Genomic DNA, 17,986 nt, shown 5'->3' with positions numbered 1-17,986 from the left:
GCTGCCTCTCACAGCAACTGGTCCGAGAGTAAACGCTCTGATTGTGTGGAAAGCAGTGCTTCCGGAGGAGAGTATCAACTTGATTGGGTTAGTGAAGTCATCGTACCTTTCAGCTACCTCCTTGTAGAGGGATTGGTTTGGAGGGATTCTTTGTTTTCATTTTAATGCTTGGACTTTGCAGTGCTGCCATTGGTGTGACATTACAGGGCAAAACTATCAGGTAGAGGTGCCTGTTCTTTCTGATTTGGGTGTTGCATTACACAACAGGCAGTTCCTTGAACAATGAAGTGCAGTAGGTTTGATTTTTCTGGAATCCATTTTTTTCTAATAGCTCACTGTTGAGCTAATACCAAATAGAAGAATATTGGCATGTTTTTTTTTTCTTCTTAACATATTTATTTATTTATTTATTTATTTTTCTTTCTTCCCCCTCCCTCCGGAGTTGTAATCCACCACATTTGAATTTAACCAATGCTTGTCCTGCTGGGCTCACCTCAGTGAGAGATTCCAAAGTTGGTATGGAAGGCTTTTTCCAATACACCTTCTTTCCATGGAAGTAAGGTGAAAAAGGAAGCCTACACTGACATTGTAACAAATTGCTGTAACTCATTACAGCAAATTATGTAATTGAGGTGTTGGGAATTCAAGACCTAAAACCCCCACATAGAACGGGGTTGCCTTCTTCAAGCTGGGGCTCTGTCACCATACTGTTGTAATAGTGGGGCTCCTCAATTTGCAGGAAGAAAAAAAAACAAAACAATATTGTGGTTGTACAGTTCTCATGGTTTGTGTGGGTTTTTGCTTGGGACATTGACCCAAAGGTGACAGCTTGTTTGGCTTTTATGTTATCTGAAAGCTTTTGACAAACCAGAATGGTGCCATGGAGGAGCAGCTGAACAGATTATTTGGCCAGTTGGGAAGTTTATTTAGCTTACTAATGAAGACTTGTTTCACTTAATGTAAGGATGGGTCTGTGCTTTTTTTTTTTTCCCACAGAAACCTGAATGCCTTTGAAAAAGGGGATTGTATGAGTGATCTGCAAATGTCAGGCCTGAACAGAGCCCAGTGCTTTTTGTTCAGAGTGAAGGAATTACGACTATTTGTGTGTATTTATAATGTGATATATGTATACATATACACACATTACATAAAATTAGAGATATATCTTAATCTTCTATTACAAATGTGTATCGAAGACCATAAGGGGAGGTTGCTGATAGCTGGTATGGCAAACAGTTTGAAAAGTGAGGGAGAAAAGAAATGGTCCTCAGTTAAGGAGGAACAGACAGGGAATAGGAGGGGAAGGGAGGAGTGATACAAGGGGGAGAGAAGTATAGCTTCCCCATAGGCACAGCTGAGAGGAAACTGAGGCAGAGCTGCTTCTGTGTAGGCAAAGATCTCAACGAGACCTTAGAGACATTTTTTGATGCAAAAGTGAGTTTAATTTTTTTCTTGCTGCACAAAATAAAATGTTTCCTTAAGATGAAAATTGCACCTTAACATATTTTAAAATGTATTTGTCTCTGATTTGTCGTGGATGGTAACATAAGTAAGTGAGAGATATAAGTAATGTCTTTGCACTTCCAGAAATGTTACAAATCTTCATCTTGGAAACCTGAAATTACAAACCAACCAACATCTATAGGGGAGTGAATTAGATGTTTTCTCGCTTACTCCTTATCTAGTTTAGAGCAGTGTCACAGGGCTCTGAGAGCTGTGACTCCCTGCTCTAAGCTTTAACCAAGACATCAAGTTCAACGAGGTTTTGTTCTTTGCTCTTTGGGAACTTGTAGTGCTGTGTTAGGTGTTGTGTGGGTTGGTTTTTCAGTTAGTTTGATTTTTTTAAATACAAGAAATACGACATTTTAAAATATCAATTGGTTGTAAATTGGCTCTTGAGATTTTACAAGGTCAGATTGCATGTCAGTGGCCCAACCGTCTGACTCCAGAGACTAAAACTCCTCAGGTTGATATGGGCTTCTTTTTTTCTGCTCAGCCATGTTCACGTGGTTAGCTCTGTTGTGTAAGTTCACGTTACAGATGACATCTCCATAAAAATCACTGGAGACAGTTCCTGCTGCCTGTGTGGTTTTACCCTCACAGAACTTGCTGTCATCCCACGCTCACTTCAATAATCACACTCTAGAGATTCAGCCTCAGTGCTGCATCAAGTAGTACAGGGTTGTTCTGAGTTGTGTGATGTTGGAAATGACTCCAGAATCATCCAAAAGCATTAGGAATAAGTAATTTGGATCACACAGATGCCCCAGTTCCTGATCTCAAATCTCTTGTCCTGGGAGATGTATTTGTGGTTTAACCACTTTTTTCACCTGAGGCACAAGGCAAGGTTTGCTTGGAGAGTGTGCAACTGCAGAAGTGTAATTGCAGTCGTGCAGTATAAATCCAGTTAAAGTTAGTAAGTGTTCCAAGGAGCTGGGCATCAGAGTTTGGTTCCTTTAAGCTTAAATCTGCATTCAGAAGCAGAATCACAGAATGGCCCGGGTTGGAAGGAACCTCAAGGATCATGAATCCCCAACCCCCCTACTACACGCAGGGCCAGCAACCTCCCCATTTAATACTAAACAAGGCTGCCCAGGGCCCCATCCAATCTGACCTTGAACACCTCCAGGGACAGGGCATCCACGTTTCCCCTTGTCCTGCAGTTATCAACCCTTTCTTGGTTCCCCTTCTGATTCTAGGGTCCCTTTTGGTACTGAATGGCTGCAATGAGGTCAGCCTTGTTTTCTCCAGGAAACAAATGTTACTTAGTTTTCTGTGCCCCAGTGAACTTCCACGCCCCAGGGTCTTCATGTTCACACCGACAGCTGGCATGCAAGATACATTGTAATGTGAGCATGCTGATAGTCCAATCTGCATCAGCTAGCTCTCCGCAGCGCCTCAGTAAGTCTGGATCCCCTGTGCCTTGTTACTGGATGCAGGCCACCTCCTTTGTATTGAGCTCATGTGTCCTAAAAGGCAGTATTTTAATTCTGTGTTGCATTTTTCTTTTGCAACAGAAAATAAAATTACCGAAGAAAACAGCCAGACGATATCCAGCATATGAGCTCTACCTCTATGGAGAAGGGAATTATGCTGAAGAAAACAAGAATCTGATATTGACAGGCATTCCAATTCTCTTTCTTCCTGGAAATGCTGGCAGTTACAAACAAGGTAAGCCTTTGGCTAATTTACAGCCCATCTGCAGAGTTCCCATAGTTATACATTAGGCGATGGCAAGAGGTTTTCTACTTGAAATAGCATCAACAGGGGCTGTAATGATCAATCGGCTTATGGCAGGGAAAGTCCTTATTAGTCCATGGTCAGTTTCAAGCAAAGTGTTTTATTTTCCATAAATGCTTACAGACTTGTAGAGAAAATAATATCCAGAGGAGGTTATAAATATCATGATGATGGGAGATACCGTATGGAAAACTGATGGTGTGTAATGTATTGCAAAGCTGCTGTGAAGTAATACTGTCTCAAAAAAACATGGCAGAACAGGAAACAGAATGGTACCTGCGTGTAGGAAAGGTACGAAGAACAAGTTTGGTGAGTTGCAGTACTGTTACATGCCACAGATAACATGCTGCTTTACAGTAGGGCCTCTAAATATTCTTTGTTTTGAGAAATTGATTTAGGGAGACTGGCAGTAAGCTGGGCTCATTTTTCAAAATCTTTGTTAGAATAATTCTGTTCTGCCTTCATCAGTGGCTCAGAATAGATTACTGTTGTGTTGTTAGTGGTGGTTTTTTTTTTTTTTTTTTTTGCTTTAAGACGATTTATCATGAGAATTCATATTTGATTTAGTATTTATTATGGGACAATACCTTTTAAGTCTGGTGCCTTGCTGCAGAGCAGAGTTGTTGCTAACTGTTATTCACAAGCTTTTTGAAACTGTGCTCACATTTGCTGAGAAATGAAAGCAGAAGTGCTGCTGGGCTTCTCCTTTGGTATGTGCTGGGCATTTCTGAAAGATGTGATTTCATTATCTTTCATGGGCACTGAAATCAAGCTTTTAGAATTTCCAAAATTCAGAGTTCAAGTAGAGGATGATAGTCCGGTTGAAATATTGGGAATGAACTTGAAACTGGGAGATTAGAGATCCTGAGTTCTAGTGAGGAACCTGTCACAGATGTGAAACATAGTGAGAGTTCTGCACTGTGCAGGCTGTATTAAGCAGCAGCCCGGGTGGATGGTAGGTCAGAAGCAAAGCCTTGTTAACAGGGCATTTTCTCCCTCAAGATTTCAGGTGTGAAAAGTGTTCTTTGTGCTTTCATTTCCCCCTCCTCTGGAAATGTTGTCTAAAAGTTGATGGTCTTCAAGAAATTTTAGAGAGCCCAAGCAAGAGCATTGTCTGCAGAGCTGAAGAATTTCTGCATTTTGCATTCTCTCCCTTTTGGTGATAAGGTGCGAGTGAAGTCTTTAGGAAGAGAAGTATAGTCATTGATCTTGTATCTGTTTTAGACATTGTGTCTATGCAATCAGCTGCTGAGAGCAGCAGTTCTTGCTAGTTCACTGCAACCTTCTTTGCCATCTCATCAGATATATTCTTTTCCATCTTCTTCTGTAAGCTTTTATTATAGTATATTTACTAATACTTATTTGTATCACAAGAATTCTTACAAAAACAGAAAATAAGTTTTCCATTGTCCATTTAGCAATTTGGTACTGTCTTTGGCCAGCTGATACTTTGTTCTAATTTATATATTCAAGTCAGCTTTTGTGAAACAAAGAAGGATTGCATTTAGAAAAACATTTGAGTGTTTTTGAACACATTTGAATGTGTTTTTCATCCTCTTTTTTATGTAAGACTTGAGTTTAATTATACATTTAAGATGGCATTTGTTAATAGATCATGTATTTATGTGTCTATGTATTAATTATGATGTAAGGATAGTCTAATGGTCACTCCTTAATTGATGTGATTTCTTTTCCTAGTGCGTTCTCTTGGCTCCATTGCTCTTAGAAAGGCAGAGGATCTTGACTTCAAGTATCATTTTAATTTCTTCAGTGTCAACTTTAATGAGGAGTTGGTTGCGTTGTATGGTGGTACTCTCCAACAGCAGACCAAGTTTGTGCATGAATGCCTAAAAGTAATTCTTAGGTTGTACAGGGTAAGAAGTGACATATTCTAAACTATTTACTTCTATTTTTGAATGGAATTCTGATCTGTCTCTTCTGATTGGAAACAGAAGAATGGTGAATAAGGAAGGGAGGGTTTATGGTGTATTAAACATGCTAATAATAGAAGGAAGAAATGCTCTTTTTTAATAGGTTTGTACTGCTTGTGATAATCCCAAAGTCTGGGTTAGGTTTTATGTTGTTTCAAAATAAATTCTTCCATGTGAGATACGTGCCTTTTTGTAGCAGAGCATTAAGTTTTCCCTAGCTTATTAAAATAGTAATATAGCACCACCTTCCATCTGGTTTTTCCTAGAAAAGTTTTCTGCTGGCCTGTGTCATTCTAATTAGTATTAGCCTTGAGGGGATGCAAGTGAATTTGAGAAGAAAAATGGACAACTGTTAGCTGGAGGAGACTTAGTTTAATGTTAAATCTGTTCTTGATGTGCTAATTACCCTTTGGTCTTTGCTTAAGGGTCAGGAATTTGCACCAACCAGTGTTGCCATAGTAGGTCATTCCATGGGTGGTCTTGTTGCAAGAGCACTGCTTACCCTGAAGAATTTTAAGCCTGAACTTATAAACCTCCTCATTACACAAGCTACCCCCCATGTCGCACCTGTAATGCCTTTGGACAGATATCTTACTGGTAAGGGCTGCAGTTTACCTAAGTACATTTTGTTTCTTTACTGATTTTTCTCTAGCATTAACAGGTGAGATTCTTGCAAATTGCTGTGGCCTTGCAGCAGTTTTTGTGTGCAAAATGTACTGTTCTGTTTACTGCCATTAATCTATTCCTTTCTTATTATGATGGTTGCTTGAGAGCACTCAGCTACTGAAAGTGTGGTATAAAATTGACTTTGTGGGTTTGAGCTCCTGTGAAGGGGCTGAGAGTCTAAATATAAACTTAATAAGCTGTAGAGCACGTAACTAAATTTGTAAGCTCTGCAGAGAATGATATTCTTTCTTTTTTTTGTAAAATTTGACCTCTGGAATGACTTTATATATTAAATAAATTGACTAAATGGGGATATTTTTGTGGAAGTTGTTAAATTTAATGCTTGTTGCTCTCAAAGTCAGGGAGAATGAATATTGAATATAGATAAAATTTTGTATTACGTAATGTATTTTCATATATGTATAAAAGCAGCAATGTATTGTCTGCTCTATAAGAGAAGTACAATCATTATTTATGTACTGTTAACTTATTAGAATGATAGATTTTACTAAATAGTGCTGATGAAATATATGCTTAGTGAAAATTGTTCCTTGTAGATACTGAAGGAATTCTTTGTTCTTTATGGCACCCAAAGGAAATGGATCATCTGTAGCTGCTGGATTTGATTTATTATGTTTGTATTTATCTTTTCTTCTACAACTGATTATAATACTTCCTCATTGCTGTTTCTGGACTACAGCTGTTCTTAAAATAAACCTGTAATTTGCTACTTAAACAATGTAAATACTCAGCTAATGTAGAAAGTATGTCTGTCTTTCCCAACTACTACCTCCTTGGGGTTAAAACAACAGTTAAAACAGAGTGATGCTTGGATCTTGAATGTCTTTAGGGGAGCTTACAGAAACTTCTAGTTGAACATTTTTATGTTATGTTTGTTTTTAAAATAGATGTGGAAATTATCATTAACTGTGATATATCTTACAGATTTTTATACAGCTGTAAACAATCATTGGACTCTAAAGGCCCAAGATTTAAGAAATTTAACTACTCTTTCTGTGGCGGGAGGATTCAGAGATTACCAAGTTCGTTCAGGACTGGCTTTTCTTCCAAGACTGAGTCAGCATGACAGTGCCTTATCTGTTGTGGTAAAAACAACAACAACAAAAAACACAAAAACTTTTTTTCCTTTTGCATGGAGCTGTGTTAAATAGCTATTTATGTAATGCATGTATCAGTATGTGGTTTTAGTCTGAATGTGTAGTCTAGTGAAACAAAATATGAGTAATTTGTGTGGAAAAGTATATAACATATAGTATTCTAAGTAGTTAATGTAGCAGAAAGCAGTGTCTATTGAAAGAGAATGTGCTGGGGTGGATTCCAGTCATCTGTCACTTGGGCTGTTTGTTTCTTTTCATCACCTTCTTGCACTTTTCTGTTCTAAACTCAATCTTTATTTTCTTGCATTTTGCAAGAGCTGTGTATGTGGAAACTAACAAATGAAATGTAAAAGTATAGAGTAGAGTTCTTGTTTGATTACGAAAAGACAACTCTGTCATTGAGCTGCCTTTTTTTTTTTTTCCCCTTAATTGTTTATTTTTGAAAGAACTTAGCATTTTTTGGACCATCTAGTCCAGCCTTCTGCTTTTACAAGCATCTCTTTCCAGCGTTAATCAAACAACATCGTAGAATTAGTTTTGTTTTTCATTCCATGCCTCCTATTTACCCGTTGCCTTCATGAAAAACACTGGAAAACACTCCCCAGTAGGGTTTGAAAGAAAAATTGCAGCTTCCAACTTTCATCTAGTGTGTAAGCCAGCTTATAAGTGGGTTTTGTTCTGACATCAAATTGAAATGTTATCTGCAGCAGTTTTTATTTGGTCGTTTTTTCCTTGCTCATTGTGCAGAAGACTGTCTATAAATAGTCTCAGCTCTAGTTCTTCTAGGCTAAGAAGATTAACTCTGCGTTTGTCCTACTAACCTTTCTCTGCTTCTGCTGCACTTTCATTTCTCTTGATTGTTGATCAGAATTTTGCATGAGATCCCCTATATAGTGGTGCCAATTCTTTATTGTTTTGTCATCTGGATATAATGCACACTATGTTACCATAACATGGTGGAGTTATTTGTTTTGCTTTATTTTTTTCTTCGTGGCTGTAATTCACAGTTTTTCGTAGTTTGCTTTAATTGAGATGTACTACTAGCTGATAATCTCTGTTTATGGGAGGTTTTTGATATTAGTCCCTAAGTGCAGTAGGTGCACTTGTACAAATGTATAGCTCCAGACCATCCAGCTCTGTCTGCATGATGTTCTCACGATCCTTTATTTCGAGGATGTCCTTGATTTTTCAGCAGCAGACTTCACTGGCATTTCTGTTCTAATATGCCAGGGTCACTTACTAAAACTAGTCAGATTAGTCATAGAAGCAGTCTTTGAAGACCTTTTGGTAAGTTTATTCTTTAACATAATTTGCCCTTTCACCACTAGGCTCCGCTATCTAGTGTAGATACTTCCTTAGTCATTTTGTTTTACAAATTCTTATTTTTGCTGAAGTAAACAAGATTTTGGTCTGAAGATGTAATTCTCTTCAAACCTTTTCCCTGAAAATCTTCTTAATTACCCAAATAGATCCATGTGTGACACATGGATCTGTGACATGCCCAAGGCATCACCAAGGCAGTTGTCAGTATCTTGTGCCCAAATTTCAGCAATGCTGGTTATTTTGATGACATATCTTTGTACTGATGTCTACAGTACAATCTATATTCAGTAGATTTACAGGAAAAAAAAATAACAAACGTGCTTAGTATTTTTAAATACTGAATACCAAAAGAATGTCTTAACTCTATTCCTTCTCCAAACAGAGTTCAGCTGTGCCTAGGGCTTGGGCCTCAACAGACCATCTCTCCATAGTGTGGTAAGCAAATCAGACAAAGGTTAATTGGCTGACCAAACATCTGTCTGTTCTCTATTCTTCTTATATTATAAAACGATGTTGTGTGAGCATAGTATTGTCTCTTCCTACTACTTTTATTCCCCTGGATATTTTCTTTCTAGATTTAAATTTACTTATTCTGTTTTCCAGGTGCAAGGAATTGATCCTGGCTACCATCAGAGCTTTTTTTGATCTCATAGATGAGAACACAAGGCAGGTTTGTAAATGTGATCCTGTATGTAATCCCCATCACATTTTGTTTTTCCATCAAAGAATGCTTAATCAGAACAAATAACGCCCTGATAGACTGCAGGCTCACTTTTGATTTTTTTTTTTTTCTTTTTTCTGTGTCATGCTGAGAGAATTGTTACCTTTTTGGTAGCAGTCTCTGAAAAAATCCCATGGCTTTGTGTTATTTGCTCAAGATGTCAAAATAATTAGATGTTATATTAATTTTTATTGTTTTATAAATAATGATTACTTGATGCTTTATAGCTGGAGTATGGACTAAACTTTTATTCACTAATGCAGCAGGTTTAGTTGACCTTGCATCATAACAAACAGATTTTGAATGGAATCTCTTAGTGTCTTCGACTCCCTTTTTATACCTCATGTATAAAGGATGAAAAACTGTGGTAGTTTATCTCAGTCATGATGCTACTCAAACTTTCCCATGTGTTGTCATAATAGCTGGCAAATAAATACAAATACTAGCACAAAGAAAAGCTAATTTGTTTATCTCCAGTTACCATCACTTATTTCTTTTCTAAATAAATATCACACATCCTACTTCTTGAAAACTGTTGGGAAATCTCCCATAATACTCTGTTCTCTTTCTGAGGTGTTAGGCAGCAATAAATTGGGATTAGGTCCAGAGCTTGGAAATATGCAAGAGCCCTAGGCATAGAAGAGGAAGGCTTACAGATGTTTGGTTTTTGGTTTTTTCAGAATTCCTGGTACAGATTTCACTGGTTTCTTAAGTATGCTCACTTTAATATGAGATTTATAGAGATAGAAAGGCATTGCAGTTGTTCTTGAAGTTGACTGACAGTGTTCTGGAGGGTTAAACTTTACAGAAACCAACTGTAATGTCCATGGTGTTGAAGAAAAAACATTAGTCTCTGTGATTTGGTTTGGGGGAAAGCAAACAAACAACTTAGAACAAAACCAAAGCCCAGCGTAGACTTAGAGCTGTTTGGATTATGGAAAAATATTAAATGAGATGTATTAAGCTAGAATTATAACCCCGGGTAAGTAAATATAAACCTAAGAATTTTCAACTCTGCTAAAAATGTGATATTTTGGGAAGAAGGTATGTGTGCTAATTAAATAATACTACTAATAATAGTAGTAATATCAGGGGAGACCTAATAGCAGCTTTTCAGTATCTAAAGGAAAGGAACAGACTCTTTAGCAGGGCATATTGTAACAGGACATGGGAAAATGGCTTCAGTGTAAAACGGGTGACATTTAGATCAGATTTAAGTAAAAAGTCTTTTAAGATAAAGGCAGTGAAGCATTGGAACAGTTGCTCAGAGAGGTGGTGGATGCCCCATCCCTGGGGGCATTCAAGGTTTGGCTGGAGGAGGCTTGGAGCAGCCTGATCTAGAGTAGATGCCCAAGTTTGTTGCAGGGAGAGTTGGACTAGATGACTTCTAACGGTCCTTTCCAACTCAAATGATTCTGTGATTAATAGTGTGGTTTCCTTGTGTAGGCAAGAATACAAAGCAGCCCTGAACTGTGTTTCTACTGATCATGGCATTTATTTATTTATTTATTTATTTATTTATTTATTTATTTTTAAGATAACTGAGGATCCCAAGAAGAGAATGTCCGTGTTGAATCACCACTTTGTTAGACACCCTGGAAAGATATTTGAGGAAAATCCTGAAGTTTTCACAGAACTTACAGGTGTGCAGTTTGCTCCTGAACTGGATTCAGTGATACTCCTTAGTTCATCTTCTCACCAACGAACTCCTGAAATAAAGTTTGTCCTTTTTTAGACATTGCTAAAATAATAATAGATTTTAAATGTAAACTGGTCAGTGTTTGTATGGTTTCCAGCACTAAATGGGTTGAAAGTGTTAGGGGCAAAAATAAGTATGTCGCTTTTATATGCCTTTGATTCTGAGGGACAAGCTAAATAGACACATATACCAAAATGTCCAATAGAAAGTCTTAGAAATTGGGTATAGCTGGACATTAAAAGTACAGTATAATATATGCTTACATCCCATTCTTGTTAGAGAGATAGTGTGAGAATTGTAGAGCCACTGTGATAATTCTGTGCTACTTAAAATTCTGAATGTTCTAGGCTACTTCATAAATGACTTCCTTTTCATAATGATGTCAAGTAGCAGGGCAAAATGGATCACCTACTGGTGGTTTCCTTGTTACTGCTAAGAATGCATAGTTAAAAGTTGAGAAATCTTGAGCATATGAATTCTTGGGAGCTAAAAGGATGTTTTTATAGGGCACAAGTGTATTCCTGGTTCTGCTGAAGAGGTCTGAACTGAGGAAAACCATTTTATTTCAGAAATTTTTAAAATGTAAACTATTGCAGAGCTGCTGAGCTAGCTAGAACTTTGGTTTTTGGTTTTGGCCACCCTCTTACGAGAAAGTACTTAGGCACTGATGTGGTGGAATGTGTCCTGCAGAGGACCATCAAAATTGCTAGCTCCTGGGGAGCTGTGTTTGTTCACACTAAATGAGTGATTACCTTATTTTGGTTATGCAGAAGAAAAATGTTAACCTTTTTGCACAACAACTTCCATAGTTTATACATCCAGTCTGTTCATTATTGTATTATTCTTTTTTTCCAGCTGTATCTTTAAACTCCTACTGTTTTCTTGTATGTGGTATTCAGCTCATCTTTGACTTACTTTCACATAAGTTTCACATAAATATTAGTTTTCTTAAAAGGATGATGGAAACAAAAATTGTGAATGTTTCTAATGCTGCCTCAGATTTCATGTCTGTTACCCTGTAATTATGTTTACTCAGTTTCTTGTTTATTTTGATTTCTTGAGAGCCTTATTTTGAAATCCATAGACTTTTTCTTTTGCAACTAATATGTAGTAATGGGATCCTAGAGTTATGTTACTTCCTGTGTAACTGACAATAACTGTTGCATATAATTTTAAGAAGCAGCAAGCCTGTGAATGGATTAAAGCTTGTAAAATTTAAGGCCACTTATAGATGAGAGACGAGACTTAGGCAATAAAAAAAGATGAGATTTGAAAGATAAGGAAGAATATTTCCTTCAGGGTGACAAATAAAAACTTATTTGTTTTTTAGGAACTTTCACGTGGGTTGAAGTCAAAACCTCAAAATGGACTTATTCGGCTTACAATGTAAGTAACATTTTTCTTCGTTGTGTTTTCATGTTTGTCCTTTTCACTAATGAGGTTTTTTTTTTTTTCCTTTTAAGGATTCTGATGGAAAATATTTCACATTTCCTCTTGCAAGCCACAGAGAATCCTACAGTCATATTTACTGTGAAAACACTAAGTTGGTGAGATGATACTTATTGTTCTGTCTGGAATTTGTTTATAGATTTGTATGGTGTTAATTTGGATTCACTGCATATTTTAAGACAATTTAGTGAATAGTAGTTAAAAATAACATCCACTTGCAGTCACAGCCTATGCTTTGCATCAGATGTACTTTTTGTTTTAGCATGTCATAGCATGTGTTTGAGGTATGAAACCTTCCATGCCACCTGAACTTCACTGTCTTATTTCTGGCTCTATTACTGTTAGCCCCAGATTGCTTTCTTCTTTAATTTGGTATAGCTGTATTAATTGCTTTAGATGAAGAAGTTATTTTCAGTGTTGCCAGGATTCAGCCATACTTGTAAATCAAGAAGGCTGTTTATAGGTTTGCTTTCCCATGATAACATTGAAGCGAGCCAGAAATTCTACAGAAATCTTCCACTAGGCAGTGGAAGTGAATGAAAGCCAGCTAAGAATATAGCACCTTCTCAGCTGTTTCTTTTGTTGAGAGGTGAAAGCATACGTTATATTTTTAGTTCTATATGTATCATTTCAGTCAAGATGTTTTTGAAATAATTTTAAAAATATTTTTGAAAAGAAGGAATGTTATCTCTTAGCGAACTGGAGATTGATAAATATGCCTCCTAGAATTAGAATGACTGTTTTGGATTAGTGGCAAGAAAATTCAATGCTTTCCTGTTCCATCCTTCTCATCCTCCTTACTGCAAAAGGAAAGGTTCAGACCATCATTATGGAGAAGAGTGTATATCCTCAGTGCTTTTCTAATTGTTCTTATCAGGAGCAGCTTCAAAGTCTTTACTTCTATTTCCCGAACATTGGATTTGCTTTAAGAGAAAAGTATTGATTCATAAGTAGAGCAGATGACAAAAAAAAAAATTAAAATGGTTCCTGAAAAAAGAAACAACACCTTTCACATTGATGTTTCATCCTTCCACAACTGGAATTCCGATATGATGATACCAGACTTCATGTTAATTTCTGTTAGCGCAAAAGTCTGACTTGGCTGTGAAATGGAAGAAAAAAAAAGTTAATGGATACATTTCATTAGAAACAACTGAAGTTTGAGAGAGACTGTTTTTGTCACCATTTTTGCTTTTGCACTTCAGCAGATTAAATCCTTTAGAGAGTTTGGTTGCTATAGAGATAGCCACTGCAGACATACTGAACAGAAGATGAGTGAGGTGAAGGATGGAAGTTTGTTTCTCCTTTGTAAATTAATTGCAGCAGTTTCTTCTATCAAAGAGTTTTAGAACAATTGGAATACTGAAACTCTTGCCTTGTTTGAGTTAAAGAAATACTATTTTTAATCTATTTACAAATTCACACATCAGTAATGCACTTCATTATGGTATTGCTGTTACAGGACTCAAGTAGCTGGATTTATGGCTGTATGAACAGCAATTCTTCAGTATGGTGAGTATAAACGATTTTTTATTTAAATAGATCTTGTAAAACTACATTTCAGTTTTTGAACACATAAAATACGTTTTTTAAGAAGAGATAGGGAACACAAATAGAATTATTGCTGTTAATAACTCATGCTCTCTATATCATCAAGAAAACAAGAAAGATAGGCTTTCTCAAAATATCTACATGAAGGCAGAATACAATGAGTGAAGTTTCTTTAAGTTGTATTTTTGATTTTTATACCAGTAAAAAGTTGTTCCTGTTGCTCTGTGCTATATTGGATCCTAAATTGTGTGTTTTGTAACATCTCTTTAGAATCCTGTGACAAAGACAGAAAACATTATTTGAAGCCCTCAAAAAGTGAAGCGTCTTTTTTATTTTTTTCATATTTCAGAATTGCTATTGCTGTTATTATATGAAAATATTTAGAAATGTGACTTAGTAATTATTTGAATCATGTCATTACAGTAATTACAAAAAGGGATTTAAAAAAACAAAACAAAACTATTCTTAACACTGACTTAGCTTTCTTCTCCGAAGTTATCTCCACGCAAATTCAGTCTGCTCTTTTTGGGAAAGCTTCCAGATAGACTTGGGCTGGTGTGGTATTTGGGGGCTGTGCTGAAATGTGTTTGGCTGTTACTGTTCTGTATAACCTTTGACTGGCATCAAATAGAGGTTAACATGGTGCAGGACTGCTGTCTAAAACTTAGCCTAGTAAAATCTGCAGCAAAATCAGCACTGTCCCGAGATCTTTTAGCACTATTTAGAGAAATAAATATAATCCTGGTATTCTAAAAATAATATATTAAGTGACTTTCTTACTGTTCATTATATAACTTAGTATAGATGCACACCAGTTTTGCACACAAAATTGTTCTGTATGGTTTTGGTATTCATGGAACCATGGATACTCTTGATATTTAACACGTTAAAATTTGTGTGTTAATTCAGTGTTGATGCTGCATTTGTTTAATAAGAGTTTTCATTATGTTGGCTGTTGCGTGGTTACTGATTGCTGTGCATGACAAAGTTAGAGCTCTACTTACTTTGTTATTGCAAGAACAAGATTTGCAGTATCTGAAATGATTGACTATATTTGATTAATGACTGTGGTAGCCAACTACAGTAGGCTTAGACTTGTTCCCAATTCAGAAATGTGTATCTATGTAGACTGGGGGGAAATGTCAAAATGTAGTGCCTCACTAATTAATATGTTCATCCCTTAATGTGTGTGGATTTTTGCAGTCTGGAAGCTGCTGATCTATCTTGGAGAGCTGAGTTACTTCCAACCGTCAAGGTAAGCATTGTACCTACCTTGGAGCAGGGAAAGGTGTGTGGTGGGTTGTTCTATGTCTTGGGAGATATAGCTGTACTGTTTACAGCATTGAAACATGCTGTAATATGTATTCCAGAGAAAGAGATACAAGAAGTGGACATCTGATAATTGATGAGCTAAGAGCTATGCTTAGTAACAATTCTTATTTTTTCTCTCTTTCTTTCTTTTTTTTTCTTTTTTCTTTTTTCTTTTTTTCTTTCTTTCTTTCTTTCTTTCTTTCTTTCTTTCTTTCTTTCTTTCTTTCTTTTTTTCTTTTTTTCTTTTTTTCTTTTTTTCTTTTTTTCTTTTTTTCTTTTTTTCTTTTTTTCTTTTTTTCTTTTTTTTCTTTTTTTTTTTTTAATTTTTGAGGTTGTAATACTGAAACTTCAGGACTATCCTTCTTTGTCCCACATTGTCATTCTTGTACCACCCTCAGTTGGCAATAAGGTAAAAAGAAATTGCATGCTCAGAGTGTTCGTAGCTTTCAGGTCCTACGATGGAAGGTAAAGGATTAAATACGTGCTAAGTTGCATTGATAAACTGTATACCTTACACTACAGTGTGGTTTGAAGTTTAACTCCATTTACTTCGTTAAGCCATTAAATGTTTGTAGTTGATAAATTGCCAAACTTAAAGCATGAATAGTAGTTGAAAGATGCTGAGCAACACTTCTCAAGCAAGTTCTTAGAGTTCTTGGCAGTTCTTGCATGTTTTTCTTAATATTCTGATATCATTCTTGAATATTTGTTTTAGTGTAATCAATTCTTTTCTAGGGTAGCAGAGAGCTGTAGATATGTGAAGGTAAAACATGTGGATTCTGGGGAGAATGGTGCAGACACCATGGTGCAAACTCTTAAACCACAAATAATGTGGTAGACTGAATTTCAGTTTGATACTTCTGAATCTCACAGATAATTTGGGAAATACAACCTGCTGAGTTGCAGTTCACTGTTAAAAATCATGGAAATTGCTTTTCAAGAGAAAACAGCTGATAAACTTACGATGTGATGGAAAGTAATTTTCAAGTGAGCTAAATGTGTATTAGAGATGGTAAAAATTCTATCTGCAGCATGCTTTTCTTTGATTTATGTAATTAAACTTTAGGAGCCAAACTAGAGATTTTATCTGCTTAGGCAGTGGTACAAAGAATTGAGACAGATCACTCTTGTTTGCCACATCACACCCCCACTTCCCATCCCACTGTTGAACAAAAAATTTGAACTGGATTCTGATCTTTCTCAGCTGTTTGGATAGTCTTTTGAAGACTATTGCAGATGATTGAAAGCAGGAGTCTTGTACAAGTTATGCTTAAGATTGCCAAATTTGTACTGGTGTGTACAAGAACAAACAAACAGTCATTTTTGATCAATGGAAGTGTAGAAAAGTGACATCTTAGCATTTGTGTCTTGTACTTTGCCTGAGGCTGTGAATAGGAATTGGCTAGAGCGAAGGCTTTGGTCTTGTGCTGAATTTAGATCTATGCTGAATATTCTGAATTGCAGTTTACTTTGGACTGTGAATTCTTCAAAGAGGATTCCAGAACAATACAGCTCCCTGTAACAAATCTTTTTTCCTTTGGTAAGTGTGTCATGTTACTTTTGGAAAAAATATGAAACGAATATTGCTGGCGCTTTGGATAATATTTTTTCCCAAAAATTCCAATGGTCAGAGTTTTTTGTTAGTTAGTTAATTTGTTTTTTGGTAGATGAATTGTTTTTACGAAAGTTAATACAGCTCCTGCTAGCAACAAACAAATAAGAAGTGTGGTTTTTTTAACTAAGCGATATAGAAGCATGAAAATCACTTGGGGGGAAAGAGGATCTGAAGATGTAGTACGTTCTCAAATTAGTGGTATCTAATATTTTGAAATAATATATTCTTTACAGGCCTTTCTTCAAGCAAAATTCTATTAAATTCAACTGGCTTATTTTACAATGTACAGCTTCAGCACTTCAACCAAGTAAGAATAGGACTTACTTTTTAAGGTAATATAACCACTGTTTGGAGACTAAGTTGGGTTTTTTTGATGTTTTAGGTATATCAAGCTTTCAAAATACACGTAGAGAGCCACTGCCAGTCACTGATAGGTAAATATACGTGTTCGAAAGTATAAATTTATATCACAAACCTTGCTGAAAATTCCCAAGGCTAAAACTTGCAGAAATATAAGTCCACTTGAACAATAGAGTCTAGGCACTATTATTATAACCTTATTATTAACTTTTGTTTAACTTTATTATTAACCTTTTATTATTATAACCTTATTATAACTTATTATAACCTATGAAACATTTGCTAATATTTCACAGAGTCACAGAGTCTTAGGGATTGGGAGAGACCTCTTGAGATTCTACTAAAGCGGGTTCCCTAGAATAGGTTGCACGGACAGCATCCAAATGGTTTTTTATATCTCTATAAAAGAAGGCTCCACAACCTCTGTAGGCAGCCTGTTTTAGTGCTTTGTCTCTGTCAAAGTGAAGAAGTTCTTCCTCATGTTTGTGTGGAACTTTGTATTCCTATCTGTGCCCATTGTCCTGTCGCTGGGCACCACCAAGAAGATCCCATCCCCATTCACTTGACTCCTGCTCATTAGATATTTAGAAATATTGATAAGATCCTCTCTCAGTCTTCTCCAGGCTGAACAGTCCCAGGTCTCTCAGCCTTTGCTTGTATGAGGAGATGTTCCAGGCCCCTAATAATCTTTGTGACCCTCTGCTGGACTCTCTTCAGAAGCTCTCTGCCTTTCTTCAATTGGAGAGTCTGTAATTAGACACAGTAATCCAGATGTGGTCTCATCAGGGCAGAGTAGAGAAAGAGAATCACCTCCCATGACTTGCTGTCCACACTTTTTAATGCACCCCAGGACATTGGCCTTCTTGGTCACAAGAGCACGCTGCTGACTCATGGTCAACCTGTTGTCCACCAACAACAGGACACCCAGGTCCGTCTCTTCAGAGCTCTTTTCTTTCAGGTCAGCCCCTAATCTGTATTGATGTGAGCAGTTATTCCTTCTCA

General features: G+C 36.5%; 1 protein-coding gene across 6 annotated transcripts in view; it reads left to right on the top strand.

Annotated features, from left to right (window-relative positions):
• PGAP1 (post-GPI attachment to proteins inositol deacylase 1) overlaps positions 1 to 17,986 on the top strand; it is a 38,150-nt gene that overhangs the window by 1,995 nt on the left and 18,169 nt on the right. For 4 of the 6 annotated variants that reach the window (XR_014884526.1, XR_014884525.1, XM_085228589.1 and 1 more), the window contains exons 2-16: positions 3,018 to 3,171; positions 4,939 to 5,114; positions 5,597 to 5,768; positions 6,783 to 6,943; positions 8,661 to 8,713; positions 8,882 to 8,948; positions 10,537 to 10,642; positions 12,029 to 12,084; positions 12,162 to 12,245; positions 13,610 to 13,659; positions 14,902 to 14,953; positions 15,341 to 15,418; positions 16,474 to 16,549; positions 16,858 to 16,931; positions 17,007 to 17,058. Coding sequence is in view for 4 of the 6 variants with exons in the window: in XM_085228589.1 (XP_085084715.1) it covers positions 3,018 to 3,171; positions 4,939 to 5,114; positions 5,597 to 5,768; positions 6,783 to 6,943; positions 8,661 to 8,713; positions 8,882 to 8,948; positions 10,537 to 10,642; positions 12,029 to 12,084; positions 12,162 to 12,245; positions 13,610 to 13,659; positions 14,902 to 14,953; positions 15,341 to 15,418; positions 16,474 to 16,549; positions 16,858 to 16,931; positions 17,007 to 17,058 (1,411 nt within the window). In the remaining 2 variants the exon portion in view is untranslated. Of the gene's footprint in view, positions 1 to 3,017; positions 3,172 to 3,363; positions 3,550 to 4,938; positions 5,115 to 5,596; positions 5,769 to 6,782; positions 6,944 to 8,660; positions 8,714 to 8,881; positions 8,949 to 10,536; positions 10,643 to 12,028; positions 12,085 to 12,161; positions 12,246 to 13,609; positions 13,660 to 14,901; positions 14,954 to 15,340; positions 15,419 to 16,473; positions 16,550 to 16,857; positions 16,932 to 17,006; positions 17,059 to 17,986 lie in introns of those variants that run through there. The other 2 variants (XM_085228592.1, XM_085228590.1) reach the window with 2 other exon arrangements.

The sequence above is a fragment of the Meleagris gallopavo genome, chromosome 7, assembly GCF_905368555.1.
Source record: "Meleagris gallopavo chromosome 7, MGAL_WU_HG_1.1, whole genome shotgun sequence".
In the NCBI taxonomy this organism is placed as follows: domain Eukaryota; kingdom Metazoa; phylum Chordata; class Aves; order Galliformes; family Phasianidae; genus Meleagris; species Meleagris gallopavo.
The sequence above is the reverse complement of the archived record's forward strand: the minus strand, read 5'-3'. Positions and strand labels throughout refer to the sequence as shown.